At 39.3% G+C, this 15763-nt stretch overlaps 1 protein-coding gene across 6 annotated transcripts in view; it reads left to right on the top strand.

Moving 5' to 3' along the window:
* Positions 1-15763, top strand: part of PCNX2 (pecanex 2) — a 158575-nt gene that overhangs the window by 59488 nt on the left and 83324 nt on the right. For all 6 annotated transcript variants that reach the window (XR_005819063.1, XM_040554128.1, XM_040554131.1 and 3 more), the window contains 2 exons: positions 7624-7733; positions 9831-9927. Coding sequence is in view for 5 of the 6 variants with exons in the window: in XM_040554128.1 (XP_040410062.1) it covers positions 7624-7733; positions 9831-9927 (207 nt within the window). In the remaining variant the exon portion in view is untranslated. The remainder of the gene's footprint in view (positions 1-7623; positions 7734-9830; positions 9928-15763) is intronic.

Below are 15763 nucleotides of genomic sequence, written 5' to 3'. Positions count from 1 at the left end.
CAGAAACAGTGAGAAAAATTGAGAGCTATATGGAAGAAGGAATTGAGTTGAATGACTGACAGGCAAATACCTGCAAAAATGATCATTTTTCCACTAAGCTTGGCAGAGGACAATTCACTACTTGGGGGCAGAGAAGTTGTGTGATGGATACTTTAAAAAATAGTTTTGTAAATAGTATTAAAGAAAAGCCTCTTAAAATATTCTACAAACTCCTTTCTCAGCATAATAGTTGCAATTACAAGATGCAGGTGGCTTTGTAGATAAGCAATCTCCTCATGGATTAGACTTCAAACTGCTTAAAAATATGCTTTAATGCTACCCTGAAGTTATAGAGTGCTGTGAAAGATTTACAAGATATCTGCTGTAAATTGCCAATATTAAGTGCAGACTTTCTGTTCACACAGAAATTACAGTTAATTTGAATTTTTATGGCACTGTTCTTGTGAAGACACTTCTGAGGAGGTTAATTTAAAGCATGTAAAGATGATTCCATTTGATTCAGCTCATCATCTCAGTCCACTGGGGTCCTTGAAATGTCATGTATTTTTCTACTAGAAAAGAGCGTTTGCACTCTCCATCCTTGTTCTTCAGTCAGGTCTGGAGCTTTTTGCCTTTTGGGCTGTTATATATAACATGTCAAGGAAATAATTCTGTCAGACTTCTTCTTTCATCGGTGGAGGAAGAGTAGGAACCAAAAGTAACAGAATCTGATCCTGAATAGGGACAACTGTGAAAGGTGGTCTAATACCTCTGTAAGAACCTGGAACTGTTTTGATATATAGTGGGCTACAACTTTTCATCCTAATCAAATCAAGATTTGTATTTTTGGTGCACTAGAAATTGCAGATTCTAATTCAAAACTAAGCAAGTGCTACAGTCTGTTTCCTTGAGGTGTTTTCACAAAAGTGATAAGTATGTGGTTGTCTTTATGGTAGAAAAAGGAATCTCCTCCACGCTTACGTTTCAAAGTTAATCTTTATTGTATAGTTTTTACTCTTTGCTTTTAATTTGGCAAAAACAACAGACTAATGCAAAAATTTTAATAGTTTATGGAGGTAAAAATTATCACAATCAAGAAGATTCAGGGAAGGGAAACATGATAGACTATCTCTGGTACAGGATTTCTGGGTTGCAAAGCTTGTTCCTTGGCTGAAGTGTAACATCCTCAAATGTAAGCTCTGTTTATCGGCAGAATATCATATAGCTCAGCAGGTATAATGAGCAGAATTCCATTTCCTGAAGTAAATTGCAGAGCAGAATGGATCTCTATCTAAGTGGTTGTGTGCTTGTTACTGGTGAGCAATTGCTCACGTCAAATGCCCAGGCTGAAGATGCATTCCAGCAGTATCAGGCTTGAGCCCTTCCTTCCTAAAGTGCTTCTTGTGTTCTAACTGCTATCTTGCTTGGTAAAATAGTCTAGCCTAATTTCTCTGTGCATGTTAATTATTCCAAAAGGAAAGATATTATTTCTGAAGAAGATCATTAGAAGAATAATTAATCACATGGCTTTCTTTTATTAAAACAAATAACCAATATTTATTCTAGAACTGTGTTGAGTGGTTTTTTTGCTCATGTTTAGAACTACAGAAACTATACACACCTACAATAGAATGAATTAATTTCTAAATTTGGCTGCGTTATGTTAGAGTAGCAAATTCACATCAGTTAATTCTTTGCTCTAGAACTCTCATTTTAGGAAAAAAAAATCAAAAATAAGAATTGAGGAATTGTTTTGGGGTATGTCCACAAAACAGCGCAAGTACTCAAGTTACCTTTCAACATGTGAACACAAGTTCCAAGGACTGAGGTGAATAGGCCTGTGCTGAAATCCCGTGCCTTGTTCAGACTGATTTTGTCGTTGAACTATGTTGTACAAAACCAACTGAGGGGCTCTGTGAAAAAGCAGCTGCAGGATAAACGTATTATTACAGTAACTTAATTGTCATCAATTCTGTTTGGATAAGTCTCCTGAAGAAATTATTATATAGTGTACTTGGGATTTCATCCTGATTTGTAGACAAAATTTGGCTTGCCCAAAAAGTTCATGTGGCTCTGAAACTTTTTCTCAATGACCTTCCAGCTTCTTTGCCATCACATTACCAGAGAAGTTCCTCTGTAATGGCTAAAATGCATGTAGCACCTAAAAGATGATGGATGGCTCTCAAATGTTGTGCTAGTAGTGAATGGGCAAGTTGGAGCATATGGCAGGCTGCTTATATGTCCCATTGTATGACTTGATTAGAAGTATATGATGTGATGGGAAAAAAAAAGGCCAAAATTGTACATAGAGTGAATAGAGTATTGCATCTAAAATTGTAACAGTTGCTCCAGAAAAACCCATAACACAAAGTGGCTGGAATTTCAGGTCTCCAGCTGCATGTTTGAAACCTTGAGGACTTGTCTGACCATCAGGGACAGGATGATATTCATCACAGGTGTCAGTCAAAGGCACATATTGCAAGAGGAGCAGATTTTCAAATCATGGTTGTGTTCTGGTGAGGCTGGTGAACAGAAATCATGCTGTCTGGTGATGACTGTGAGTCGCCTGAATATATTTTTGGTTTACAGTCATGTTCTCCCAGTCATGTAGAGGTGATTTGGCTACAGCTTTCTGGTGCTCTGATGCATCTTTTCATACATCTTATCACATGGCACATCCATGTCATGAGTGGTAAGACACCAGCTGCTTATCCAGCCTTACATACAACAATACTGTGTACTGTGACCTTGACTTCAGATAAGAGAGAAGATAAATGCCTTTGCTTCTGAAGTGCAAAGACCTGAGCTTCTCCTGGTTGCTTTGCGATTTTTTCATCTCCTAGACTTGTGTCTAATGATGTCATCACTCCTCATTCCAGTTCTTTCCAGGTCCTTTAAGAACTTTCATTTAATTTTTGTTTAATAAAAAGCTCTCAATCCTAGATATAGTTTTATCACTTCTTTTTTGTTGGTCCTTGCACTATTACATCTAATAGCATCACTTTTTTCAGCTTTCTGCTTTTTTGAAGCTATTGGGTAACAGAGTTTAGTTTAAAATTATCTACATTCACTTCAGCCTGGCTTTATTTCTGATCTCAGCTTCAGTCTTGAACAGAAATTGGCAGCTCTAATAGCTACCTTGGCTTTGATATATGAAAGGGTTATCTCTTTTCCCTGGAGGAGATGTTTTTATTTTCAGATATTATATCCATCAGATTGGAGACGCAGGAACTTCCATGCCATCTATTTCACTTGAGTAGAATTGCCTGATGTGCTGATTTTTTGTTTCCCACTCCATCTGTTTTGTGTTTTTTTGTGCGAATGTTATGTTATTTTTTTAATATCTGTTAAATAAAATCAGGTATGCCTATTTTTTTCAACTAACATTCGTTCTGGAATTTAGTCATCTTTATACCTGTCTTCAGCACCCAGTGTGTCAGTGTGTTGCTAAGAGGCAGAGGAGCACATCCTCAAATCTTTCTGGAATCAGTCAGTCCTTCTCTTCTGCCTTCTGTTTCAATCAGCTGTTTTGGATTTCAAACTTAACCAGAGCCAGTTAATCATTTGTGATCCTTTTTTTGTTGTTGTTTAACAACTTAAGGAACTCCTCGTGGGTTATCTTAATCAGTCAGGAAAACTTTCATATGTTGGACCTGGCTCCAAAAATTTGATTGATAATGATATGAATGTGTTCATATGTGACACAGCTGCCTCCTCCAGTTCTGTAGTATTTTTTTTAAATGAAAGTTATATCATTTCCATTACCTTAAATCTGAAGAAAGTATTCTCTGGTAATTTATTTATCACTTCAATGGGCAGTTACTAAAAATCCTGTGAGTATTTTAAGCCATTCTCATCTTACAATTGTTGTAGTTTGTTTCCTTGCTTAATGAGTTCTAAACTCATTAATCAAAATAACAATGCTTCTTGATTCCTGTTTTCAACAACACAGGCTTCATCTGTGTACTAATAATTTTGAAATATGTGTCTTACGGTTTTATAATGGGAAAGTATTACAAGCATACATCTCCCTCTGTCTGCTAAGACTGTCCAAAACATTTCTAAACAGCACTGAATGGGCCCATGTGTATACACAGAATTCCCGCATGTGTAAGTGACCAAAAATAGAAGTATAGGATTATTAGACAGCTTTATTTCTACTTGATAAAATGCTTCCAGCACCGTTGGAGGTTTTGAAGACAAGGCTCATCAGTTTTATGTACTTTCCTGTTTAGAGACCCCTGAGGTTCAAGCAAGAACTATTAGGAATGTTAATTTGGGAGAGAGTTGTCAGATATCACATATTTCACTGAGTGATGTTTGCAGCTGTAGTCAGACTTGCACTTCAGTCGTAACCTCAGTAGTTATGCTCTTAGATCTGTGTGTATAATAGAAGCTTCTTGTCCAGATATAACAGAAAAGTGTGTTTTGTCTGCAGAATCTAACGTGGCCTGAGGTTACTTTTTTAGAAGTATGTCACTGCATAGGAATGTAGAAAACTGCAATTCTTGTTTAGGATACACTCACTATGATATGTAACGTGAGCATTCATGCCTCCTGTCCGAAGTCATTGCCCATCTCACTCTCTAGCCCAGGAATTCCAGTCACAGAATGAGACCCTGTTGTGTAAGGTGAAATGCACACATGCATGCACATCCATGCATCAGTGCCATCCTTAAGGATTTTAAATTTCAGCAATGAAAATACAGCTACGGATGGCTGTTGGGAGTGCAAAGAAAGAGACAGCATCAATCAAAATGGATAGCGCTATCTGTCTTGTGGTAGTTCATCGCTTTCCAAGGTTTTGGAGGTCTTCTGGGAAAGTAAAGCTTTGTTTTCTTTGATGGGAAGATAAGGCTGGTAGGCATCCCTCTCTGGAACGTGTCTCTAGCAAGTTTAATGCAGGGGCCGTGAATAATTAACGATTCCTGGTCATTAGTGTTCAATGGAAACAGAGTATCCATGGTAACATAGCTATCTTACAGTTAACATGGACTTGTTCTCTACAGGGTTACCATTTTCTTAAAGCTTTGGGGGCGGTGTGTTATTCCCTTTTACAGTTTCATTCAGATAGCGAGAAATGCTATCATCCTATTTTTGAACTTAGAAAATATTTACTATTTGACATCACACATGCGGAATGGCTGACAACAGGTGTCCTGCTTTTTGCATAATATGAGCAATAGCATAGATCCATGATGAAGCTGAAGAGTAGAAATAAAGAGAAGAACAGAAGAAGATTGGTTGAATAATGATGAAATGATGAGAGTGGGAAATTAGAAGGTCTGTGAGCTTTGTGGAGACTAATTCCAGTTGTTCTTCATATTTAAAAAAAGAAAAAAGTCACTATGCAAAACATCTTCACCATTTCTTCTTTGAATTAGCGTCGTTGAATGATGCTAATGCTCGAGCAATCTATAAAGTCTTTGAGTTTAGAGGACTATTCTGTTTCAAAAATAAAAAGGGGGGTGAATAAAAAAAATAAATACAAAAACCATACAACCACAAAAAAACACTAAGAATTCTACTTACTACAATGGTTCTGCTGTGTTCAGAGCACTCTGTCTCTGGAGTAGGACACGTGATTTATTTTAGCATACCTTTCAAAGATAAAGGTTTGTTATGTGCATTTTTTTTAAGGGAAGAAAGAAGCAAAAAGGATAAATCATGTAGGACAGAAAGCTACTATCGTCACTTATTTTTAAACATACACTTTCCTCCCTACCTCTACAAGTGGTAAAAGGCTTGTAAGTTCAAAGCCACCTTTATCTTCCTTTTTAGTGGATTGTTTGGGGATTAGGCAATTCTGTGGTTGAAGTGGAACACCCCCCCCCCACCCCCGCCAAACACTGTATCTGTTTTAACTCACCACTTTCATCCTTAACCCTGTAAGACCATTTGAGTTGTTTTGAAAATGACTACGTGAGTGTCTGCATCAAAGTCAAAACTCTATGTGAAAGCACTACATGTCGCCTCAACCAAATGAGGTAGAGTAGGCAGTCAAATTCGTGTCTGGGTTGACAAATAATACCAGTTTCCAAGACTAAAACCTGTCATTCCTGTTTTCCCACTGAGAAGAATCATTGTCCAATTATCCACTATATTGTTTTTTTCATCTTTTTAATTTAAAGCTCTACCAGGCATCATTAGAGGGGGAGGAAAATGACAAAATGGAGCGGGGTGCATCACTGATGCTAGAGAAATGACACCTTTGTGCATTCTCAGCCTCAGCTTTTGTAAAATGTTGTGTAGCATTGTTCTGGAAAATCCTGCTCCCTAGGCAGCAAATATTGATGCTTGTCCTGTCTGCCTTCCTAGCTCCCTGACAGCTGAGTTTTCAGAAGACGAGGGAGAGGTACTTTGGAAGTGGAGCACAGGCTAGCCAAACACAGAAGCTGCTCATAGTATAGAGAAAATTGGGAAGTACAGAGCTCCTGAGACTTTACTATGGGGAATCAGTCATGTAGGGTTTTCTAGTAGAAAGAGCGTGGAATGATTTCTCAAACTGATACATTTCAACACCAGATATATGGACAGGCTCTTTATAATGTTTTGCTTTTGTAAGAAGTCGCAGGGCAAAGTGACAGTCGCACTACGTGGTTATGCTGCCCTGGAAGCGCAGTGCGTATTGGGATAGTCTATGATCCAGCCACGTGCAAAACATTTTGGCTTTAATTGCTTTTCTACAGTGTCTTGAAGAATATGAATTTCTGACCTGAGACTGAGCATGGGAAAAGCTAAACCAAAATGTATCTGGCTCAGTACCTGGGAACAACTAAACAAAGAATAGAACTGGATGGCAAAGTTTAACTTGATCAGGTAGAAGTTGTGTGGAAGCATGGAACAAGTCTAGTGAGTGAAATGGCTGTGGATCTGATCCACTAAGTTTGTGTGTCCTTCACAGCCAGAATTTCTGTCCTTTTACAACCAGTACTCACAAGTATTTAAGATTAATTTGTAGCTGAGGATGCCACGGATGAGGCTGGTCATGATAAGTATTCATTAAGCTTCCTATTCCTCCTTCTATTATCTCTAGCAAATTTTAGCTGCCTAAGTCACTCAGAGGTAATTTCTCATCTTGATTATGCTTAGAGTGTGCTAGTGAGCGTGTAAATTGTCTCTTCCTGCTCAGGGACAGTGGCTAAACATGCCTAGACATACCATATAAAGCAGCAGAAAGATTTAGGAGTGAGGTGCCAGGGACTACACCCCAGCTAGGTGGAACTGGCATTTGTTGCAAGCAATCTGGCCACAGGTCAAGTAAATCACAAAATCAATTTAGAGTTTAGACAAATACAGTGGAAATGATTTCACTCGCATCTTATTTTAATGAAAAGTTGCCTCTAGAGTTTCATTAAAGAGAAAAGAAAATGTGTTTTTCATGTGCTTTCTTAGCTAATTGCTGATAATAGAGGAATTACAGTAGTATAATCACAAAGCGGATCTGTAATATTGCAGTCTTTTTCACAATGATAGACTTTGAAATGATAAAGGATTGTCAAACCTTGGTAGATGGCATACAGATTTAGGTGATGTGCATTTAACGTTACGTGCACAGCGTGGCCTACTTAAAGATAAAAAATAAAAAAAAATAGTACTGCATTCCTAACTTGCAAATGCTCTGCTTTTTGTCCCCCTGTTCAGGAACCCTGGGATGCGCAGCACATTCCAGCACTGTTTTCTGCTTTCTGTGGTCTGCTAGTTGCACTTTCTTATCACCTCAGCAGACAAAGCAGTGACCCATCTGTACTGATGTAAGTTGCCTGCAATTGTTGTTTATTGATTTCACTATACAGCACAAAAAATGTGGTTTGCTCAGAGTCATATCTGGATTTCAGAACTGTGGGGATTGTCTCCCAAAATTACTGTGGTGAGGTAGAAATTCCTCAGCATGTCTGCCTGCATGGTTCGCGTCAGTCCTGTTAAGTAAATGAAGTGCTGCAGTCAGATCAGCAGTAAGGCTGGTGCTCTTTACACAGCTCTTCCAAATTCTTTAGGGCAGATTTTACCCTCTGGGAAATTGCATGCTTGCCATATCGGAGGATAGTGATTTAGTCAAGGGGACTTGCAGCCTTCTGGAATTACAGAACATTCATTGGGTGGCACCTTGGCAAGGAGAAAGGACTTCTGATTTGTGGGGAAGATGGCTTAGGGTCAGCATCAGTAGACAGTGCCTCTCCAAGATTGACTCTTCCCTTTTCTGCTCCAATATACTTCGCTAAAGGTAGCGGAAGAGAGTTTGTGTGTATTGAGAGTGGATGCTGGGAACAAGGGAGATCCAAGGAAGTCCCAACATTGTGATCTGACAGTTGAGGTGATGTGAGAGAGGCCTGTAGATGTAACTTCTTTCCTGTGTGGGAGTTGTGTTATGTGACTGTTATGGGGGCTGTGGTTGTGCAAAAGCAGCTGGGCATCAACATGTATGGCTGTGGGATTAAGCATGCAAGCAGGTTTCATGCTGCCATTATTACCATGTCTTCTAGGATTCTGCTTCACAGGCAGCTCGGTCTTATCCTGGCATAGTGCAGAGAGCTTATGAGGAAATCCAGAGGCTCTCTCCTTTCAGTTTTGTGAGGTGTGTTGTATATGTCATGAGGTGAGGCTCATAACTATATGAAGATTGTAGTAGGCTTGTGGTAAGTCAGGCTGGTTGGCCACACAGTTTTGTAAAGAAGGAGAGAGCAGAAGTGAGGTATTAACAGAAATGGGCTACCCAGTAAATCTCACTGAAGAGCTGATAAATTCTTTCTTCAACATTCAGAAGATTGAGGGAATCTGAAATTTAGACGTTACTAGGTCATAGTGTGGCAAAGTAAAAAGAGCTGCTTATATCTACTGTCTTTATCTGAAGCCTACCGTGTCTTGCACTGGCATCAATTAGGCCTGGATCAAGTTCTGTGTAGGTAGCGTGTAGTTCATAGGCCATTATAGGATGGAACTCAGGTACGAAAGGAAGTAAAGCTGTGTGCTGTATTGGGGAGGTTTATTTAGCTTCGGAGTAGAATACACGCAGGTAAATTGCAAATCAGCATGTAAGTGTGAGCGCTTTCAATTTTGGAGTAATTTAAATGTATATTTTCTCCCCCACTCTCCAGGAAAGACACACCAGTTCATTAACTTCCTTAATAAAGTAAAAACTTGTATTTCCTTAAACTTCTAAATCTAGCTCCTGATTCCATAATATTCTTAATCAAATCCTCAGCAGCTGAAAAAGTTGTTAAATATCTTGTTTAGGTTTATGTGTACAGCAACATCAAACGTTCTTTATGCAATCGTGATGAAAATGTATAATCCTTAAGAAAAAAAAAAAAAGAAAAAGAAAAGAGGTTTAAGATATTTTTTTAAACAGCTCTTAAACTTAATTAAAGGAAGTTAAGGGGATTGGAAACAGTGTTTAAAGGATGGCCTGTGGCATAAACTTCAAGATGGAGAAGGTAGCACATAAATCTTGAACTGGGGATTAAGATGCAATTTATACAGAAATTGCCTCTCAGGCCTTTCTAATGTGGGTCTAGAGAACTCTCATATTGGTTTCAGCTTAGCTGAATTATTAATAAAGGGCATGAATACCACAGTACCCTCTTAGCTCATTCCTCTGAATGACACAGGCACATTGATTGGACTGCTCTGGTTGTGAGACTCCTTGACATTTTGATGAGGAACCTGTACCCTGATCAAAGGTAGAGCTGGTTTGTATCAATCTCCAGCTATACAGAGATAAGATAGCTACTGCATACATGAGGAAGGAAAACTGTGGCTGTTCCACCTCCTCTGCTCCTTCCCCTGCTCCCCCCACTGCAAATATTCATGTCTGTTAGACATATTCAGAAGTATCCTTTTTTTTTTAACAGGTCCCTTATTCAATGCAAATATGTGCCGCACTTTCTACGTCAACAGTTTGAAGATTCATCAGCAGATCCACTCCCAGAAAAGATGAGAGAATCAGTGGTAAGACCTTTTCTTTCATTACTTTCTGTGTGAAGTGCTCTCCCATCCATTTTCCCCATTGAGAAATCTTCTCAATGTTCTTAATCAGTAATTTAAATATTTAAACTACTAAAACCAGAAAGTGGAAGGATATCTGTCCTGTTCCTTTAAATCCACAGATTGAAACTGTGGGAAGTACTTCCAGACATCTCTCCAGAGAGGCCTGAAGGGAGAACTGGTACCCAGGAGAGGTTGATCTCATGGAGTTCATGTGGGAAGATCATCAAGTTTCTCAAAGTGTTAAGGGGCATTAGAGATTTCCTAGAGTCATGAACTGTCATGTTCTTAGCTGTCAGAGAGCCATTCTTCCTGATCACATCCTAATGCCTGCTTATGAGCATTTACAGCAAAGGCAGTTATTCCTAAAGTCCTGAATGCTTGCAGAATCAAGGAGCGCTCAGAGTGTCTGGGAGACAGACCGCCTTTTTTGACCTTCAGACACAGCCTGAGAGTCAAAAGTGCCAAGGGGTACAGGCCACTAGTATGGTAGCTGCTCTGGCCTCCAGGTGTCCCTTCATATGGATGCATCTCGCTCGTATATCTTGTATCATGTTTGATGGACATTTTATAAGGTGTTACATAGCCTAAATTAAGCACATGAGTTTAATCCATTATATCAATATTTTCTGCTTTTCATTGCTTAGCTGCTGCTTAAATTATTTCCTACCAAGTACAATGTTAAATTGCTTACTATAATAAGGCCCACATAAGATTAAGTGATATGTCTGTTCCTCCTTGGCTTTTTTGAGCTTCAGCTTCTTGCAAACTGAGCCACATTGCAATGTGAATGTAGTAACAGGAAAAAAAAAGAAAAAAAGCTTTTTGCTATATTTGGTGTGTAGATTTTTGCCACGAGTCATTGTCAGTCCACTCTTGTACACAGACACTGTATTGCAGATGCAATGGAAAGCTTCTCTTTCTCTGGTATTTATATCCCACTTGTATCTTTTGCTGATAGCATCCATCTTGGAGCAGTACAGAGTCTGATCTCATCTGTTCTGCAGAGGGACTCTTGCCAAGGGACTGAAGCAGTTAATACAGCTGTCCACTTAATTGGTTTCATTTCACAGTGCAGAGGGAAACCTTGAACAACGCTTCAATACATTGAAGAAAACAACAACACAACAAAAGAATGAACAAATTCACATCTAAGATCTTGACTGTATTTTCAAAATGGAGTTATGCTGCTGACTCCAGACCTGTTTTTGTGCCAGTAATGTGGATAGGGGTCTGATGTCTTATATTCACACAGTTACCGTGTGGGTCAGCTGTACTGGTGCCCTTCAGCCACTGGAGCTGAAGATGCAGAAGCAGAGGGAGGAACACTGTGGGACTGGCCACACACAGGACTCCATTTCTTCACTTCACCATGTTTCTTATCATGATTTTGCAAGCATGGTTTGGTGGGGTTTTTGTTTCTTTGTGTCTGTTTTTTTTTGGGGGGAGATGTGTTTTATTAATTTATTATTTTTTATTTTTAATTAATTGGGATTCCTGCACCTTTTGCTCCCCAGGATATAGCTGGTTTGTGGGGACTGGAAATCTTCTGCTCTGTATATTTGATGCTCCATGCCACTGCTATTTCTAGACAGAGGCTGCTTTCTTTCAGTGTTGTTGGAGCTTGCTAGCTCTCCACCTTCCTTTTTTTTTTTTTTTTCCCTTATGTGTGGGTTTCCTTCAGTCTTTATAAAAACTATGAGCAAACGTGTTTGCTTACAATGTCAACTAGCAATGCTAATTCTTCCACAATGAGAATTCTCTTGAAGAACAACAGAGCAATTTCTGGCTAATGCAGGCTCTTTGTCTAGTCCCTGTGTTATCTGGTATCTCTGTCTTAATTAAACACTTTAACCAGTTTGCCAGGAGACTCCCCTTGTATGTAGTAATATAGCAAGTAATGAAGAATTGAAGCAGCAAAAAATGCATGTGCATCAAGTTTGACGAACACAGTCAAGCCACAGTCTCTACTGACTGGCCTCAGCAATAACAATCACGTGTTTGTCAGGACTCAATTGACTTTAAAAGCAAATTTAAATTCAACTTAAAAAAAAATATATAATTCTGAGTGCTCCTCTGTGGGTAGAATAATCCTAACCCCCTGCCAGTGCCAGTGATGTAAAAATGTGCCAGTGATGTTTAAATGCCACACAAAACAGCCAGCCCTGCGCAGGTCTGTATATACATGTATGGTATGCATAACATGCCATTTAAATGAGGCCCTTTAAAATCAGAAATCCTGAGGCATACAAAACCAATTCACATTGTTAAGCAGCTGAAAGCAAACAAGGTTAATACTGAAAATTAATCTGTTGTATTCTGTAGTGGCTTCACATTAATGTTAGCAGTAATAAATACAACATCTCTAATGTTTAGTTACATGACCTTTACTATTTCCCTTTGCTTGAATAGCTGAGTAAGAATTGCCAGCTTTGGAAGCCTGAATTATAAAGCAGCTGTGATGGATAATTGACCATTCAACTTTGAGAATGGAGCTTCCTACCATTATAATTAATTTCTATAGGCATCCACATGGCTGATTGCTAGATTAACCAGTGGCTTGAGGGTGTTAATGTGTTACATTCAAACCCAGGTTCCTTCCTGGCCTTTAATACAAACATCGAGATAATCAATGAAAGGCTTTGTACAAAGCTCCAAAAGTGTAATCAAAAAATAATAATAAAAAATCCTGCTATAATATGTAAAATCTCTGAGGCATTAAATGCAGTGTTGTTGGGTCAGGGTTTCTTTGTTGTCTTGAGTGTAAGATGGAGGGAAAAAGAAAAAGAACACCTGCTTTCACCCCAAACCATAACACAGTGGTAATGACTCTCTCATTGAAGAGATTTTAACTGTGATCAGAGCCTAACTTTCCTATATTGGATCAAATACAAGAAAGGATTTAAGCGCCACATTGTAGGGTGATTCAACATTCAATTCATAAGTGCCTGTGGTTGGGAATGGAATCCAAAGTCCTGCTTTAGATAGTTGGATTTAAATGCAGGATGGAGGACAGAGTTGTGTAGAGGTAGGCATGTGCTTTGCAACAGCTAGCAAGGTCCAAGGATGCCAAGTGCAGGAGAGGGTCCTGTGTCCCATCCATGAAGACTGCAGGAAGATGCCTTCACCACTCATTTTGAGTTTCACAGCTTTCAGTCCCCTCCTGAAAATGCCTTTTTTTTTTTTTCTTCTTCTGGTGAGTTCAATAAGGGTCATTCTTACAAGACAGTCTGAACAGTTGGTACTACAGTCAGCTCATCAAGCAGCTCACAGGGAACTGCATTCCCCGTTCAATTTCACATGGAACAACCATTGTGCAACCTACAGAAAAAGCAGTCTAGGAACAGGAACCAGAACTTCTCTGCTTCCTGATCTGCCTCCCTTCATGTGGCTGATGGCTCTACTGGTAGAGTCATGCTCCTTGCATTTCCCACTGAGTCTTTAGGCAGTGACTTGTCTTCAGCAAGAAAGGTGGAAGCCACAGACCCATCCACAGCAACCAGTAGGTGGATGTCCAGGGTCTTCTCCTGAAAAGTAGCTCTGAATCCCCTACAGGTAGAGAGAAAACTGCCTAGGGTCAGCAGTTTCCTGCAGGCCCTGGCCATCATGCCTTGGTATGAAATGAAGTTGCTCCTGCCTAGTTTTGTTTTAGAACAGGGAAAAAATATATATATGTAAGAAGTTTGAATGTATCTGCCACATCAAGAAGTAGCTCCTGCCTCCTGTGGGGGACCATTGTGCAAGTCAGCAGCTGAGCCGTACGTTTACATTTTGAAGCGGTTCTGTGCACGTGCAAAGGGCATGTGCCTGGCATAATTGAAACTAGGCATTCCAAATATCACCAAAGTTGGAATGCAACTGTTTAATTTAGATTCAAATACCTGGATAGTAAGTCTTGCTTTAAAACCACAGGCCTTTTCCTGTATGTGTTATGTTAATTTGTCAAAAGCAGTGAGAGAACCTTGAAAAGAGCACTTACAAAGTCAAAGATGGGAAATACCATGGAAATACCATGCAGTACAGTCTGTGTAATACAGTTTGCTCTCTTTGGTGAGCTGGCCTGAGCATGGAATGGAAAGTTTGGATGCCTTTTCCCCCTGCCCCCAATATCTATTATTGTCACTACTGATTTTATAGCTAAGTTCTTAGTGTTTGATATAGTTCTTAAAACGGCAGCTTCTTCAGTCACATGATTATGAAAACAACTCAGCTGTCATTTTAATAGTAATCCTTTTTGCTTGTGGAGGAGAGCTTGAAAATATGATTGGCATGTGTTTGTTCTTATAAGCTTGTTTTATATTATTGAGTAGTTGGATTCAGCTGCACACAAAAGTGATACATACTGAAGACTTTTCATAATACATCTCCACGAAAAGGCTGAAGTACGGTGCCGCATAAACCTGGCACTGCTCAACTTTCTCAGATACTGGATTTTATAACCTCAATACTGCTGCTTTTTATTGGCTTTGTGTGAAGTAGCTTTAAAATTTTGCAAATGTTAAAAAAATATGTCAGTTATATGAGTTGGTAATAATTTCCTTATTGGGGTTTTGACCACAATTTTTCAGTACTGCTACATGTACTAAAGCCCCAATATTTGCTAGTGAGAGAAGCTCTAAACTGACTGTAGAGAACCTGTGGGGATGTATAGGGGTCAGAGGTTTGTTCAGTAAAGATGACCTTCTCTGTAAGGTCCCTAATGTGATTTTCCTGTTGCATATGGTGGCCAACAAGCAAGGGACAAGGCCAGCAGCGCTGGGTTCTGGAAAGATGGTTCGGGAGGAGTCCGACCTAGCTCTCCTCCTGTGCATTGTCCTGTAGTCCTTCCTGATCACGGTACTGCCTGAAGAGGGCACAGCCTGAGGAGCAGAGGGAGTGCTGCTCTTTTGCAAGGATGGCTTTCTGAGCAAACTGAGAAAAGAAAGGACAGGTTTTATTGCTTGAGAATTCAGCTAAACTGGATTGGAGTTTCATGGGACAAAGCAAAAGTACTTTTTGAGCCTGAAGGCTTTTTAGTCCTGCTGAATTTCAAAGGCCTGCTGCAGCAAGTGGAAGTGCTGATGCTGGTGACCTTTTACTAAGCATTTCTCAAAACAGACAGTGATAGGCAGCCTAAATATAGTGGTTGCTGCCAGCTTCCCCTGTAATTCACAGCCCTTCTGTTGTTCGCTTCTTCTACTTTCTTTATCTCCATTATTCTTAGGTTTGCTATCGCAGCATTATTTTATGTTTTCTTTTTCTTGTCTCTGACGAGATGAATGAAAGCTACCTAGATTGCAGCACCAGGAAATTGGATGTATTTCAAATTCTAACAAAGTGTTGTATTCCACATGTTGTTTCTAGATGTCTTTGAATTAAAGTCAGTATTTAAACCAAGAGCTACAAATAGTTACTCATGTGATAACTTAGTACAAGTATTGAGTGCTGAACTTAAACATCCCTCTTACAAATCTAGGACAAGATTTTCATTTACTGGGAAAGACGTTTGAGTGACCTCTGAAGTACAATTCAGAAAGTCACAGAGCTCAAAAGCTATCTTGTTTATTTGTTTACTGAGAATGACATTTTAATCACAAGAAAAATGGGTGGCTGGAAAGACTGTGATATTTTCTAATCTTTCAAAACAAAATTACTCCTACTGTAGTTATAGATCTTTATATAAACGCAGACTTGTCCTTGCATTATCATTCAGTGATACCAGAAAACGCCTTGTCTGAAATCCATAAAGTCTTGCTGAAATTTGGCTTCTGATACAGAAAACCAGAGAATGGGACATGTGACTGTAGAACATCAGAAACAG

The sequence above is a fragment of the Cygnus olor genome, chromosome 3 (assembly GCF_009769625.2).
Source record: "Cygnus olor isolate bCygOlo1 chromosome 3, bCygOlo1.pri.v2, whole genome shotgun sequence".
In the NCBI taxonomy this organism is placed as follows: Eukaryota; Metazoa; Chordata; class Aves; order Anseriformes; family Anatidae; genus Cygnus; species Cygnus olor.
The sequence above is the reverse complement of the archived record's forward strand: the minus strand, read 5'-3'. Positions and strand labels throughout refer to the sequence as shown.